The following is a 15697-nucleotide window of genomic DNA, read 5'->3' as shown; positions in this document are numbered from 1 at the left end:
CTAGGTGGCTGGAAAGCAGGAAAGACAAGGGGCCCTGACCTCCGACTGATTACATAGCCCTGTCGGAGTATACTGTAATGCAATTTCTTGTTTCCAGGTCCAGTTCACCCACTATACTAAGTTCCTTGAGGCAAGGGCCACTATCTTGTTCATCTTTATACCTCAAAGCCTGCACTGCCTACAGTAGATATGCATCCACCATAGCTGACTGTGGAGAGGAGAGAGAGCTTGCTTCCAACTGGTCTCTAGGGATCAGAGACTTTCAAGAAGTTGGAGATCTTAAACTCACCCTTGAAAGATATGAGGTGTGGCCATTCAGAGTTGAGGGAGAGGGCATTTCAGGCCCGGAAAACAACAAAGCAAATGTGTAGAGTCAGAAAAAAACGAGCACGGAGAGGGCATAGTGAGTAGCTCAGTTTGCATAGAACACAGCGTCCTTGAAGATGAGGGATATGTTTGTAAAGGAAGGTGGTGGGCAGACTGTAGAGGACCCATGACCCAGCAGCCTCAAGCACCTGGAAACTTATCACAAGGAAATCATTCAAAATCTACATGTACCCAAACTGATCTATAGATTCAACGCCATACCTATCAAAATGCTAGCTGGCTTCTTTGCAGAAGTGGACTTATCCTAGAATTCTTATGGAAATTTGAGGGACCCAGAATAGCCAAAATCATCTTAAAAAAGAACAAAGCTGGAAGACTCATCATACTTCCTGGATTCAAAACTTGCTACAAAGTTACAGTAATCAAGACTGTATGGTTTTAGCAATAAGAAAGATATATAGGTCAATGGAAGAGAAGTTGGAGTTCAGAAACAAACCTTCATATTTATGCTCAATTGATTTTCAACAAGGAAGCTGAGACAATTCGATGAGGGAAAGAATAGTCTTTTAGACAAATCGTGGTGGGACAACTGGATATTCACATGCAAAAGAATACATTTGAAGCTGTATCTCACACAAACATTAACTCAAAATGTATCAAAGACATAAATGTAAGGGCTAAAATGATAAAACTCTTAGAAGAAAACACAGGCATAAGTCTTGGTGACCTTGGATTTGGCAATGGTTTCTTAGGTATGACACCAAAAAACTAAGCAACAAAGGAAAAAAGAGATAAATCGGATTCCATCAAATCCAAAAAATTTTGTGTTTCAAAGGACAGCATCAAGAAAATGAAGTGAATGCATAACAGCTCCACCTCAATTTTAAAAAAAAGAAAAAAGGGAATTAAGTGGAAATTGACAGAATGGGAGAAAATTTTTACAAGGCATACAACTGATAAAGGACTTATAACCAGAATATACTAAAACATTCCTACAACTCAATCATAAAAAGACAACTTAATTTTAAATGGGCCAAGAATTAAAATAGCCATTTCTCCAGAGAAAGTATACAAATGACTAACAAGCATATGAAAACATGTTTAACATAATGAGCCATAAGAGAAATGCACATCAAAACCACAGAGAGAGAACACGTCATACCCACTAAGATAGTCAGAATCAAAAAGAATGACAGTAACAAGTGTTGGTGAAGATGTGGAGAAACTGGAACCCTCAAATACAGCTGGTCAGAAGGTAAAAGGGTACAGCTCCTTTGGAAAACACTTTGGCAGTTATTCAAAAAGTTAAAAAAAAAGGTTACCATATGACTCAGCAATTCTACACTGAGGTATATGCCCAAGAGCAATGAAAACATATGTCCACACAAAAACTTGTACATCAGTGTTCAGAGCAGCATTATTCATAATAGCCCTAAGTGGAACAAATATCCATCAATTGGATGGATAAGCAAAATGGTATACTCACATAATGGAATATTACTTGGCAATGAAAAGGGAATGCAGTGCTGACATGTTACCTACCTCATATGGACCTACCTTGAAAACATTATGCTAAGTGAAAGAAGCCAGACACGAAAGACTACAGATTACATTATTTCATTTATATGATTATATTGCCAGAATAGGTAAATCTATACAAAACATAGATTAGTGGTGACCTAGGGCTCGTAGGGGTTAGGGAGGTGAGGACTGGGGAGAAATGGGGTGCCTGCAGTGAGTGATTGCTAATGGATACATGGTTTCTTTTGGAGTGATAAAATGTTCTAAAATTGATTGTGGTAATGGTTGCACAGCTTTGTGAACACACTGAAAAAAAATCACTTAATTGTAACTTTAAATGGGTAAATTGTATGGTATGGTAATTATACTTCAATAAAGCTATTACCAAAAAACTCCAACACATAAACATATAAAATCTATTCTTAAAAGGTGCTTAAACATACGCTTTTGCAGAGCGGCACTGTGGTTAAAAGTGTGGGAGTTAGACTTGTGTATGGATACTCCAGTTATTCCCCCACTTCTAGATGTGTGACCTTGGACAAGCTCTTTAGTCCCTAAGTAGTTACTGTGCCTCATTTTTCTCATACGGGAAATGGGTATAAAACACCCATCTCCAAATAGGGTTCTTCTGCAGATTAAATGAGATCAGGTCTATAAAGCTTCATCACAGGGGCTAGCACACAGTAAATACATGCTAAGTATCAACTCTCACGATTCTTAGCTGATACATCTAATAACAGACAGCGAGTGTCGAAAAGTGAGGAGAGTATTAAGAGAAATATGCCACACGATGGAATCCACTTGTTTCATTAAAATAACAGTTATGTGAAGTCTGTGTAGCTATGGAAAGTCTGGTCTATAGGAAATGCTGGCAAGAAAACAGCAAAAAAAAAAAAAAAAAAAAAAAAAGGTCCAAAAATGGGGCGAACTATGGAAAAAGAAAGTATATGTGACAAAAAATGAGATGTGGACTTTCGTAAATGAATCATGTGTCATAAAGAAAGGATTCCCTGTATGTTTTTTATTTACTGCATCACTGTTGTGGATATCCTAATACTGGTAATAAGTAATTTAAAATAAAACAAGTTAAGTTATACTGCATCAGAATGAGGTGGCTCGGCGGCCCAGAGGGCTGCCAGCACTGTTTGGTAAGTGATTAAGCACCCCAGGGTCCTGAAGAACCTTCCGATGTGTCAGCCGTTCAGCTCTGCCCGGTGTTGCTCGAGGGTCAGAGCCCCCCCTCAGTTTCAAATCCTGGGTACTCTAACTTGCAGTCTTTGTGGTTCTGACTTTTCTCATGTGCTCCAAGAGCCAAAAATGGTGACATTATTGCACCTGTGTTCCCTGGGTGTCTTTTGATTTTTTTCCTTTTGCTTCTGGGTCTTGTGCCAAGCTTGCCTTCAGCAACACCAGAGGAGGCTGAGGACAAACTATGACCTGTCTGAGTGCTCCCCTCTGAGCCAGCCGACTCAGCAGGGAGCACCACTCTAAGAGGAAAGGACACTGTTCATTTACGTGCCGCTCCCCGGAAGGCTGCAAACTCCTTGGAGAACCAAGTTAGACACGTGTCAAAAGCAGCAGAGTTTATTCATGGGCATGCAGTGAGGCCTCTTAAAATGTTTCTGAAGAAAAATGCACATAGAGATACCTAAAAATATTCCTGGAGGAAGAAAACTCTCACTGTGACGAGTGGTACTAAAGGGCGACTCACGTGTGTCCACCGTCTCCTGAATGGGGATGAAGCCCACAGGCAGCGTGTCCTTGATGTCAATGAGCTTCATATCCACTAACACGTTCCCTAAATGACTCTTGGGAGGAAAGAAAAGAGATACAGACTATTAATCTGAACACGCCAGTGGTGGGTTTGCCATTCTGGCTTCAAAATGCATGTTTAACACAATGACTCATGCAGCTCTACGACGGCAGGTTAATTGGAGCAGGTGCCACTTAATGTGCCCCAGCATTTACACAGGGACTCTGGTGGCCCCCGGGAAGGAGTTTCACCTGCGAAGCCACTCACTCTGACGCGGCCTCGGTTGGCAAACGAGCAACCCAGGAGATGCTTGAGACATAACCCAGCAGAGGGCAGCTGTGCACACAGGTCCCGGGACCACACGGCCACTCAACCCCGAGCGTCTGCTCTCGGGTCAGCAGGTTTTAGAAGGAGCACGTTCCTGGGGCAGTGGTTTTACAGGGAGCTGCATATAAACCTAACAGAGAACCAGTCACTCCTACGGGATCAAGAGACAGCCTGCATATTGGCACACATCTCGGTGGCGAGATACAACCTGTAAAACCCCACGAATGCTAAGCTAATACGGAGTGAAAAGCCCTGCTGCCTCAGCACGACACGTCTTCCAAAATGACACGCACAAGGGCCTCTTAAAGCTTGCACTTAGTGGGGGTACACGGGGTCCACTGTGCGCAGTTCCTGTAACCAATGTAAAAATATCTGAGAAGCAGCATGCCGCTCTGTAACTGCGAGAGAGAATTCGCTGCAAACACACTGGCACTTGCAAGTTGGAGACGAACTCTGAAGAGATCTACCCTACAACTTAAGTATGTGGGGCCCACCTTCCAGAGGCGCTTTCTCTCCTTAAGCCCCCAGGAGCACACTCTCTGTTCACTTGTTCTGTGCTCCTGGACGAGCCCCTCACCTTGCCCCCCCACCCACCCGCGGCAACTCCTCAGGCATCCTTCCCGTCCTGCTCAGAGCAGGGCGTGCACCTCCATCTCTGTGTCCCCGATCCCGCCCTGCCCGGTGCCAACACCATTCCTGAAAGCCAATCAGGGAATTCCACCATCTAAACTCCATGCTACGTTCTCTCTTGGCACTCTCAATTTTCCTTCATATCAATTTATAATTGCATGTTTGTGAAGTTTTTATTTAATATCTGCTTCCCTGCTGGAGTTTAAAAACCAAAAGGACCAAAACTCTCTCTGCTAACACTACATATCCAAGCCTGGCATAGTTCTTGGCACACAGCGGGTGCTCAATAATTATTTGCTGAATAAATTAATGTTTTTTGGTACATTTTCAACTTTGGGTCACTCAGAGTTAGAAATCAAATTGGATCTGCTTTGGTGGCAAATCTAAACAATATCAGTAAAAATATTAAAAGTATATTTAATAAATGCACTTATAAACCAAAAGGACACAAAATTCCTGAACTTTAACCATCAAGGTCAAAGTGCCAAGTGTAAGCTATGACCAGGGTTTCCATGGCACTGTGGTCACAAAACCGTTTCTCTCCAACGACGGTATTTGCCAAGGATTTCGTATTATATTTCAGGTAGCTGGGTCTCAGGAAAACAATGCGGAGCAGTGCAGCAAGTGGAAAGTGGAACCCTCACTAACGCGGAATAAATCTCTGACCACGTGGGAAGGGTCTGAACCATTAACCCAACTCGCAAACATCAGCTGCTTTCAGAGTCGCCTGCTCTAATCTATCATAATTTTTTTTTCATGGCAGTTGCTTTTCCATGTCATCACCGCTTTCTGCATTGAGAAATTAACAACTGGGTATGTTTTCCTGCCCTGTAGATGGATGGGCATTCATCAATATCTTTCTCAAATGTCTTCTACTTGACAAGTTGGGTTTTACAGAAGTCAACAGCAAACCACTTAGCGACCTCACCCTCCACACTCTACAAATGTCCCTGATCATAAAACCAGAACATCAGTGGTGCAGCCATTTAAAAAAGGCATCAAAAAAAAAAAAAAAAAAAAGTCTCTCGTGCACACAAACTGGGAGGCCGCACTGTCAAAGCCTCCCGCAGCCCAGGCGTGGTCCCTCCGCACACGGGCTGCCACTGCACCGGGTTTATACAGTAGGTCTGCGACACCATTAATTTTGCTTGTTCCTCTCCCCTCCCCCATCCCGTGCTCTCTTTCATTTCCTCCTCATAAATATGAAGAACGAATTCCCAGTCCTTGCTGAGCAAATGATTCATGCCAAGAGCCCAACGTGCACTGACTCAGGGTATTTATGTCGTCTCTGGTAGCCGGTATTTGCTAGTATACTGTAATTATTTTTGACAACCTTGCATTTAAGGTAGCCACAGATAACCAACTTAATATTCAAATGTTCATAAATCCTTCTGTTTAATATCCTCCCTACCTAATCTATGTACATTATTATTACAGGTAATGCAGAAAGTACAGGGCATGAAAAGTGCAATTAATCTCGATCCTTCCCCAGGAAGCAATGTCACTCCAAAGCCAGGTTTCTGTATTAATAGCATTATTGGGGGAAAGGAATTTAGGTTCCAAAGGGGTCTCCCCAAACTCCTACACTGGGAGTCTCATGTCGCCTAATTAAAGAATCTGTCCAGTCTTGAGATCCCACATCCCTCCGTTCCAGTTGTGAAAAATTATGCCATGCAAAGTCTTGGCTCTGACAGCAGGGCCGGACAGACTGGCTGAAACAGATGAAAATATGCCTCTTTCCTCCTCTGCTCCTGGGCCGGCAAGTGGGCCACTGACCCCTCTCTGAATTGCGTCCCCCTGGATCTCATCATAGCACCCATTCATTCTTTTCCTGAAGATGAAGTGCACCTACTTCCGGTGCTGCCTCAAAAAAGAGGTGAGGCTTGTCTCACCCACCGCCCTTGTCCTCGTCTCACATCCCTTATCACCCCGCCCTCACGGAGTGAGACACGCCAAGCAGGCACTCAATGGACACCCCTGAATGTTCCAATGTTGACTAAATCAATGTATTTTCCGTCACCCACTTACCCATGATACCCAAAATTAACAAGCCTGGTGACGTCTCTCTGTCATTTTTAGACTTGTCACTGTCCCCAGTCACAGGGATCAGAGGCTCTTCTGGCCTAGATACCAACACAGCCTTCGGGGAAATGCCACAAAAACACAAAACAAAAACAGCTAAAGAGGCCGTGGTGGGCCTCCGAGGCCAGAGCCTCCTCTCAGCGGGAGAGGCGAGGCTGAGCGGGAGCAGGAGTGAGCACATGAAACCACTGGGCAGAGCGGGGGTGTGAATACAAGTTGCTCAATCCTTAGGAGTTCAGCCTAGCAGCCCTGAGCGGCAGTGAACATGTTGACCTCCTGCAGAAAGGGGAAGCCAGCGGGCAGAACAGAGGTGACAAAAGCTAAGAATATAGACAGTTTTCAAAAAGGGTTTAGGTGAACTCCAGGGACAAAGGGGCAGAGAGTGCACCGCGTGTGGCCCTGGGCACAAGAGGAAAGGTGGGGAGGTGGGGGCACTACCCTAATGTCAGGAGCCAGACGTCTGGAAAGGCAACCCGGCTGTCAGACCTCAGCTGCACCGTGACCTGAGGAACCTGCTCAGGCGCATTGCAGGCTTGGCTGCCAGCTCTTTGCCCTACTCAGCCAGACGCTCCGTGCTTTACTGCAAGTGTTTATTACTCTCGTTATTGGTGAAAAAATGTATATAAATAAAGCAATGACTTCTCCCCTAATCCTGAAGATGTTAAAAAACCACTTTCCTAACAAACTTACCAACAAACAACAGAATGGCTGGAGGAAGAGAGTGCAGGCCACGGAACCGTGCAACTGTCCTCAGCCAGAAAACACTGCAGGGACACATGGGGACCTGTGACAGGACCCTTGGGCTGTGGGGCTTATGATGGAGAGAAAGACTGTTACCTTTCCCCTTCGTGCTTCTGGATGGGGAAGTCTGAACTTGTTTTTTTTTTTTTCTTTATAAATCATGAACATATATTACTGTTACAATAAAATTTATAAAATAAATATTTCTCACTGAATTTTTTGTTTTTGCATTTAGGTCAAAAATAAAGTGTCACCCTTAAAAATGAAAATCTGACTGCTCCCTATTTGGGATTAGGGAAGACAGGTGAGCTGGGACAAGCCAGAAAACTTCCTGATCTCAGGAAAGGAGCTAGGACTTCAAGAGACTATCTGAGGATGGACGCGTGTATCTGCAGAGTACCTAGGACAGTCCTCACACAGAGGGGACGCTCACGAAGCCACTTCTCTTTTTTTTTTTTTTTTGCCACTTCTCTTTTTTCTAAGCCACCCATTAGAACACTTAATTGGAAAAGCCTTAGCAGAGAGCTTTAAAATTTCCTAATTAATGGGCCCAAGTATGAAAAACAGCATAGTAAAAGAAACCTGCACGTGTGGTAGATACCTACCTGCAGAAACAATGAAATGTCATGTGTTACAGAGAAACTCAGGGAGAGAGTCAACCAGGTCACGTGTGAGGGAAGGGGTGACCACGAGGCACCCTTCTAGCTATGCTCCCATCTGTTGGTCAGCTTTAAGTCCAGCTTCTCTGAAAGACACGCACATCCCTCCTACCCTGTGATTTGTTACTTGGAGGAAAGGCAGGCAGAGGAGAGCTGTGAAAGAAATATCCTGGCTTCCTTTGGAGAACACCTTTTAATGGAATTCACTGTATACTTGGGCATGTGGTTAATAATACTGTTAATAAATGAAACACAGCACAAGCTGCTGATCCGACCCCATTCACTAAAACCACAGATAAATTAACATGGTGATGAAAGTAGACCAAAACCAAACAACGAGGAGATTTCAAACATGAATGTAAATGACTTGTGCTCACTCAGCAAACGGAAAACCACTACTAGACTTACATTTTCTTTGGAAAATGATCTCGTGAAACACAGGTATCTGGTAACCTTGGATTTAAATAAGCCGTCTTTCCAGAGGTCAGCATCCACACCATCTGCTGTCTGTGCAACCTGCACCAAAGAGACGGAGAAAAGGACCGCAGGTAAGGCAGGATGCCGCTGAGGGTGTGTGAGAGCAGCTTCTTCGTACCTGTGCCAATTAACACCGGCCCGAACTCTCATGGCATCTCATTAGTCCCTTTCATGAGGCCCTGGGAAGAGATTTTCCAAGAGGGGCAAAGGGAGAGTGTGAAAAATACAACTTCTAAAAATATCGTCCCTGGGGAAGCCATTGATTAAAGACACCCTGACAAAAATAGTTCTAATGAGAAAAGAGCAACTTTTGTTGTAATGGACCAAGAAGGGATTGGATAAGTCAGCACATTAAGTTGCTCATTACCACTTATTCAGGGGACGGTACAGGGTGCAGAAAAATTTCCAGTGGGGTGTGAAATGCCACCTGACAGGGGCACCGCCTGCGGTGAGCCTGGCAGGGCCTCCTGCTCCAGGTTCCCTGGGGCCAGCCTGGGTGCTCCCATCAGCGGGACACTGCTGGGCCCTGGGGGGCGGGATGTCAGGGAAGTTCGCTCCTCACTATACCTTCCTGGTGCAAGCTCGGTGAGTGGTATTCAAGGTCAGAAACTGTCACGACAGGAAATAAAAAAGGACTCAACTCCTAGTTTATAGTCTCACTAAGAAGCCATTTTCTCATATACAGCTATAGAAATTTTCCTCTGAGAACTGTTCAAGGATGAAGCCAGCCCTGGGTACTGGCCCGTGGGGCTGGGGTATTCATGGGGGAGAGTTCACGAGGAGCCTGGAGGGGAGGAGAGGAGGGCAGGCTGGATGGGACAGTGTTTTTCCCGTTTCTCTCTGGATCGCTCAGTAACGGCCTGTCAGGCTTCCTCCCTCAGCAGCCTACCGCCACAGCATCACAGCATCACAGCAGGGTATGAGTCAACCTGCCACGCCCTGCCTGGACCCGACGGGGCCATCCTGGTAGACTGGGAGCAGCGCCCCCTTTTGGGATGAACTCTGACAGCAGGCTCTCTGATGACTCCCAGGTCAGTCGTCCTTGAGGCTGAGACTTTGGGAAGTGGTCCTTGATGGGACAAGCTCCAGGCCACTCTGATAACCTGCTGAAAGCGCCTCTGTTCTTTACACAAAACCTGCCCGATGCAGCCCCACCCCGCGTACACATAAACAGCAGGCCCACGGCCTCGGACTGTCACATGTCCAGGGCAGGGGAGCCGAGGCAGCTCCACCAGGACAGGACGTTCCAGGAGCCCCCACGGCCACAGTCCCTGAGGGGCCTCAGAAAAGCCCAAAGGCCAACTGGCAAAAGAAAAGTGCCTTTTTTCAAACCCCCGAACAATTGTTGAGTTAGCAAATGCAACAAAGGAAAAAGAACGGCCCTCATGCTAAACGTGCAAACATGTTTGACCTGAAATCTGAAGGAGGAGTGGAATGGGGATAATCTTAGGGACTGTTCGCTCCAAGTATGTCACCCCCACAGAATTAACATGATGGAACGAGATCAGGCCTCGTCAGCACTTTCCCCATAATGGACATACACAAAGTTCCTTGGAAAACGTGAGATGTAAAGCAGTGCCCCCCGCTCTCCAGCACTGAGCATCCCTTTTGCTTTGTTTTCTCCTGTGGGTTCCATGTTTTGAAAGCTTTTTGTTTCCCAAACTGTACTTTTATTATATTTCCTCAATTCTAGGATGGAGTCACTTGAGACTCACCGATGGATTTTAAGAACACCCTTTAGGAAAAAAAGAAATAGTATCACATCAAAATGTACAAATCTATTTTAAGATGCATCCCAATTTCAGGACCATTAAAATGTGAAAATAAAAGATGCTATAGGAACAAGGAAATAAGGGAACCTGTGTGGTTTCTCTACAACAAATGCATTATTTTTGATAAATTTTAAAAAATAGAGAGTCTGCAGAACAAAGGCTGTGAAACCATAGGCTGAGACTTAGAAGGAAGAGAGCTGTGTCCAACCCTCCACGGAAAAGGCAGGGGGCTCAGAAGGGCTTTCCTGGATATTGCAAATTCCACCGACGGGTGGTGTGCACCCAAAATCAAGGCTATTGTTTCCAGGGTTTGAAAATGATAATTATCTCCTCTCACCCCACTGCTAGAATTTTCCTTTTTCTGAGTGAGCCGATAAGGAGGCTGGAGCAGGAATGAAAAGGGAAGAAGCATGCCGTGGGCCCGCCCCCTCCTCAGAGGCCCCTTCTCTGTCTTGGCACTTACAGTCCGACGACCAGACCCACTTCTGAGAAGCAGTAAACTTGGATGACCGAAGACCCAGCTTTGCCCTGTGGCCACAATTCATTTGCAAGGGAGTGAAAATGTGTACTGTCCTCCAACCCCAGCCAAGGGGTGGGGGTGAAGAGGGAGGTGAGGATGAGAGAGCGAGACAGCATGTGTGTCTGTGTGTGTGCGTGTGTACATGTGTGTGTGTGGTCTGGCAGAACGCACGGGTGCCTGCAACCTGGGCCCCGCAGGCTGGGTCCACACAGGGGCCATGGCTCCACCACTAGAGCGAGGAGAGAAGGCCGGGTCCTGGCTCAGCAGGGGCACTGGGAAGGGGCTCTGGTCTAACAAGGCTGGGCCTTCACAGCCTTGCCTCCCCCAGAGCAATGAGATGTACCCGGAGGCTTCTTTCCAATCCGGGCACATAAAGGTGTTTGTTTACTAACCTAAATTCTTCCCATCCCAAGTGAGATGAGCTAAGGACCTACAGGAGGTGATGCCTGCGCTGCCTGGGCGCCCCTGCACGTCTAAACTCTGACCTTGGGAGCTCAGCCCTGAGTCCCGGGGTGGGCAAGGCCGGGGGAGGAAGGCCAGGGGTGGAGGAAGAAGCGTTCTAGGTAAAGCAGACCTGAATCCGACACCCCCAGGCTTAAGCAGGCCTCCTTCCCTGAGGGCACTGCGCTCCGCCTCAGTGCTCACCCAGGACACCCCCAAAGCCAGGGCCAAGTGTCCAAACTAAACATGAGGACATCTGGTCTGACAGCAAACCAAATATTTCAAGTGATGTCACGCTATGTCAGGATTCAAAAAGCCCTGAATTGTCACACTGGGGCTCAGCTCCAGCCTTGGGTCCTCAGGGATTCCTCCCCCACCTCTGGGACTAGAGCTGCTCTTCAAATGCAAACTGCAAACTGCATACGTGTGTCACTGACTCTGCCTGTCCCCCACTTCCTTGGTCCTGGACTACAAGCTTCACAAGGATGAGGACGGGGCACTGAGCGCCATGTCTGACACGTCTGGGCTCAACCCAGACTTGGTGAAGGAAGGAGTGAATGAAACAGCCATTCGATCTGGAGCAAAGTGTGAAAAATACCTGCTAGCTCCTGGAGGAAGCTAATAAGAATTTCAAAAAATGAAATTTCCAGGATTTAATCCCTTGAGCTGAGTGTAATCCCTTTGAAATCACCACTCTGAGGCCACATCCCCATTTCAACAATGAGGCCACTTACTCTTTCGGTTTTCTTATTTGTACCCTCCCTGCTTTGTTCCCAAAATGACTAGAGTACGTCCAATGCTGCTGCTGACTGCAGTGCCTCCAGAGAGTCTGTCACAGGACTTCACACACACACACTCAACGCATACACACACTCATACTCACCTACACTGTCCCGCACACACATACACACACACACACTCCTCCCTCTCTTTTCAGCATCTTCCCGGGTCCAGGAGCTGCCTCTGAGGAGGAGTCAGTGGGCAGTGACAGATCGGACGCATGGTTCCTCTCTCTTCTCTGCCAGTATCCTTCTAAATGACAATCAAGTGGAGAAAGTATGAAGCCCCTAAAATTCAGAGCAAGAGAGGAGCACAGCACAAGGGGGATGCCAACAATGCGTGGGCACGCGGGAAGTGGAAGAGCAGAGAGGTTGACATCCAAATGCCTGGAGCCACCAGATACCACTGAGGATGAGGGTGGAGGGCCTGGAGGTGGGTGGGTGCGAGTTTAGGGCTGACACAGGGAGGCTGTAAAGGAAGCAGTAGACTCCCAGATCTCCACCCTCATTTTTGAAGTATTTTCTGCAGAAACGGAAGCAGTAAGGCTCAGGACTCCAGACATCAGCCTGGTGGGTAAGGAGGTGAAGGAGGAAGTAAGATTCCAGAGTGAAAGCAGGGGGTTAACCACGCACACTGAACGTGACCAAATGCTGGGCCCCCTCCCCTGCCCCCTCCAGGCTCACCATCCTCCCTGCTCCTGGCACCTCGGCAGCCAGGTGCATCCCCTGAACGCTGGATATTGAAGGATTCGTCTCCGGAGGAACTAAGGTGCCAGAGAAGAGGCGGGCACACAGACTTGGGGTCTCCCGTGACACAGCCAGCTCCCTCCGCATCAGCTGCTCCGTGGCCGCCAGTCATCAGGCCCCACCCCACCACGGCTCCACACCCGGGAGCTAGTGCCTCGCTCCTAAATGCAAGCTGACAACGAAGGATCACCAGGCACTGGGAGGAAGCCTCAGACGTGAAGGACAGGGCCCAAGTTAGCAGAAAAAAGGGAACTTGAAGATCACACAGATAATATGAGGAAACAATGAGAGCTAAGGAGTGAACAACCAAACCCATAATTGATACCTGCAGAGAGACAAGCAAATACATTGCAACCACCAGACAAGAAGGGAATATTGTGAAATACGTTTGAAAGGGAAGAATTTAAGACAACATAAAGAGCTTAGAAACAAACAAAAATATTTACAGCTAAAGAAAAAAAACTTTAAAAATACATCAGAAGAGAAAATTTGCATCGATGACAGAAGTAGAGAAGGAAATAAACGAAGTTTAATGCTGAATGACTGTCTTCGTTTGTGGGACTTAGACCTAAGTTAACAGCCCTGACGGTTTTAACAGGTCCTATACATTCAGGAAAGGCCCAGTGTTCTAACTGCGTTGACTGAAGACACGGGAGTACCGGAGGTCACCTACCCCAGGGGAGGAGGGGAGGGAAAGGTACTGTGAGGAAGTAGGCACTCGGAAACCAAAAGTCCAAGTGAGCAGACCTCAGAAAGAGAAAGCAGTTTGGGTTCATTTGAGGGCTATTTGGGTTCATTGCTCGGGTCCTCGGGGGGAGGGACGCGTGGACTTTATTCGATGCTGCACCATCATCACAGACGACCCTGCTCTCCAGGCTCCTCCACTGCATCCTCTACTCCGCAAGGATCATACCACCACGTGATATTTACTGTGTGCACTCTGTGTGCCAGGACCTGCCCTAGGAATTCCGTTCTCCTTCAGTCGTTAGTGCAAGTAACTCATTTAACACAACCCTATGAGTTACTGCGCGCAATAGTCAGTTACTATCTGATTTTATAGAAGAGGAAACTGAGGAACAAGAGGATCTTGGCTGAATAAATCATGAGATGCCTATACAATGGAACACGGATTCAGTTCTTACAAAGGATGACGCATGAGTGTGTATGTGTGTGTGTGTGTGTATAAAATTAGGTGCATGATTTAGTAAGCGGGAAAACCATCTTCTTACCAAAAAGCAAATGAGAGGACCCATATGAGAGGAAACAGGCGTGCCAGCCGCTGCTGAGCGAGTAAAAAGCCTTAAACCAGATTAGCTTAGTGCAAAAGCCTCGAAGATATATATGCCCTGTGACCAAGGAATTCCACTTCTGGGCAGGGAGTCTAAGAGAATCACCAGCTTTGTGCACCAGAATGACTCATCCTGGTTCCTTCATGCTGAGCACCTGGCTGCCAGAACCTGATGAGCTGCAGAGGACAGGACCGGACACGACAGACTGGGTCCCTGAGCCCGTGGGGGTAACATTCTAGATGCGGGAAGATACACAATAAACAGGTAAACAAATAAACAAACATATGAGATAATTTTAGGGAGTAATAAGGGTCATATGTAAAATAAAAGAAAGTGGCGAGGACAGTGACTGAGGGGAGGGGCTGTTTCGGTGGGGGGGGGACCAGGGAGGCTCCCTCTGAGGTGACACCTGTGACAGGGAGAAGCCTGTCTGGAGGAAGAGCCGTGCGGGCCAGGGGGACAGCTTCTGTGCAGACGGGAGGTGGACACAAGGCTGACGGGCAGCAGGGACAGAGAGGCGGGCTCTGTGACTGGAGCCTGGTGGGGTGAGGAGGGCCTTGTGCGTGTGATGAAGGCAAAGTTGGGGGGGGGGAACACGTTTCTCATGGCTGGAGAGCGTCCTCACAACAGGAGGCCCAGCAGCCGTTTTAAACAACCGTGAGGACACTATTGACACAGGAAGCTCAAGCGAAAGAGTAAGTTACAAGACGGTTTATATGACACAAGCTCACGCTTTGCTTCTTAAAAGTTATCTATATAGAAAAGGATCTTAGACAAATATAAAGCCAAGCACTGACCACTATTTGGTCCTGCACAGTTGAGATTATGGGTGTTTTTCAACTTTTTAAATGTATTTTTTATGGAGGTATAACTGACATACATTATATTAGTTTCAGTTGTACAACATAATGATTCAATATCTATACGTTGTGAAATGATCACCACAAGTCGGGTTAACATCGACCATACATAGTTACAAATATACAATCCAGTGTTATTAACTATGGTCACCATGCTGTTCATTACATCTCATGACTTATTTATTTTATAACTGGAAGTTTGTACCTTTTTACTCTATACAGCTTTTATAATAAGAAAAACAACAGTTTAAAAGACTTCATTTGGTGGGATGAGAAACAAAGATTTGCTGGATTTAAACTTGAGAAACACTTTGTAAATCAGCTACCTAAGGAAGCCACCACGCGAAGGGGTGTGCAGTAAATCCTCCAAACTGTCAGAGGTTCTTCAGAGTCAGAATCAAAGACTCCTTCCCCAAAGAGGAGCTCTTGAAAGATGGCTACCCACCAGCTTCGTCAACCCGTTCACACGCTGGTGTTTTAAGAGCGCCCACCCACAATTCAAAGATGTGTTTGGCAGACAGAAAGCAATCAAAGGGGCCAGGAAATTCTGCAGACATTCCAAAGGAAATACCTGGCGGACACTATGAACAAGAATAACGTTCAAAGGGCTCCGGGTGTGTTAGATCATCCACTGCTGAAACACACACACTTGGCCCAGGCTAGCAGTAGCCGACCGTGCAGCCGCTTCACCCCTAAGCAGAGCAATCTGGGCACAATGTGGAGCCCAAGGCACTGTCCTCCTGGGTCCTCACAGGACGTGTGCCCCGAGTGC

General features: G+C 46.7%; 1 protein-coding gene across 9 annotated transcripts in view; it reads right to left on the bottom strand.

Annotated features, from left to right (window-relative positions):
* Window positions 1–15697, bottom strand: part of MVB12B (multivesicular body subunit 12B) — a 164542-nt gene that overhangs the window by 106710 nt on the left and 42135 nt on the right. For all 9 annotated transcript variants that reach the window (XR_006725314.2, XR_012506554.1, XR_012506555.1 and 6 more), the window contains exons 3-4: window positions 8449–8556; window positions 3560–3656 (exon numbers count right to left, since the gene is read on the bottom strand). Coding sequence is in view for 6 of the 9 variants with exons in the window: in XM_074362235.1 (XP_074218336.1) it covers window positions 3560–3656; window positions 8449–8556 (205 nt within the window). In the remaining 3 variants the exon portion in view is untranslated. The remainder of the gene's footprint in view (window positions 1–3559; window positions 3657–8448; window positions 8557–15697) is intronic.

Source organism: Camelus bactrianus, chromosome 4 (assembly GCF_048773025.1).
Source record: "Camelus bactrianus isolate YW-2024 breed Bactrian camel chromosome 4, ASM4877302v1, whole genome shotgun sequence".
NCBI lineage: Eukaryota > Metazoa > Chordata > Mammalia > Artiodactyla > Camelidae > Camelus > Camelus bactrianus.
The sequence above is the reverse complement of the archived record's forward strand: the minus strand, read 5'-3'. Positions and strand labels throughout refer to the sequence as shown.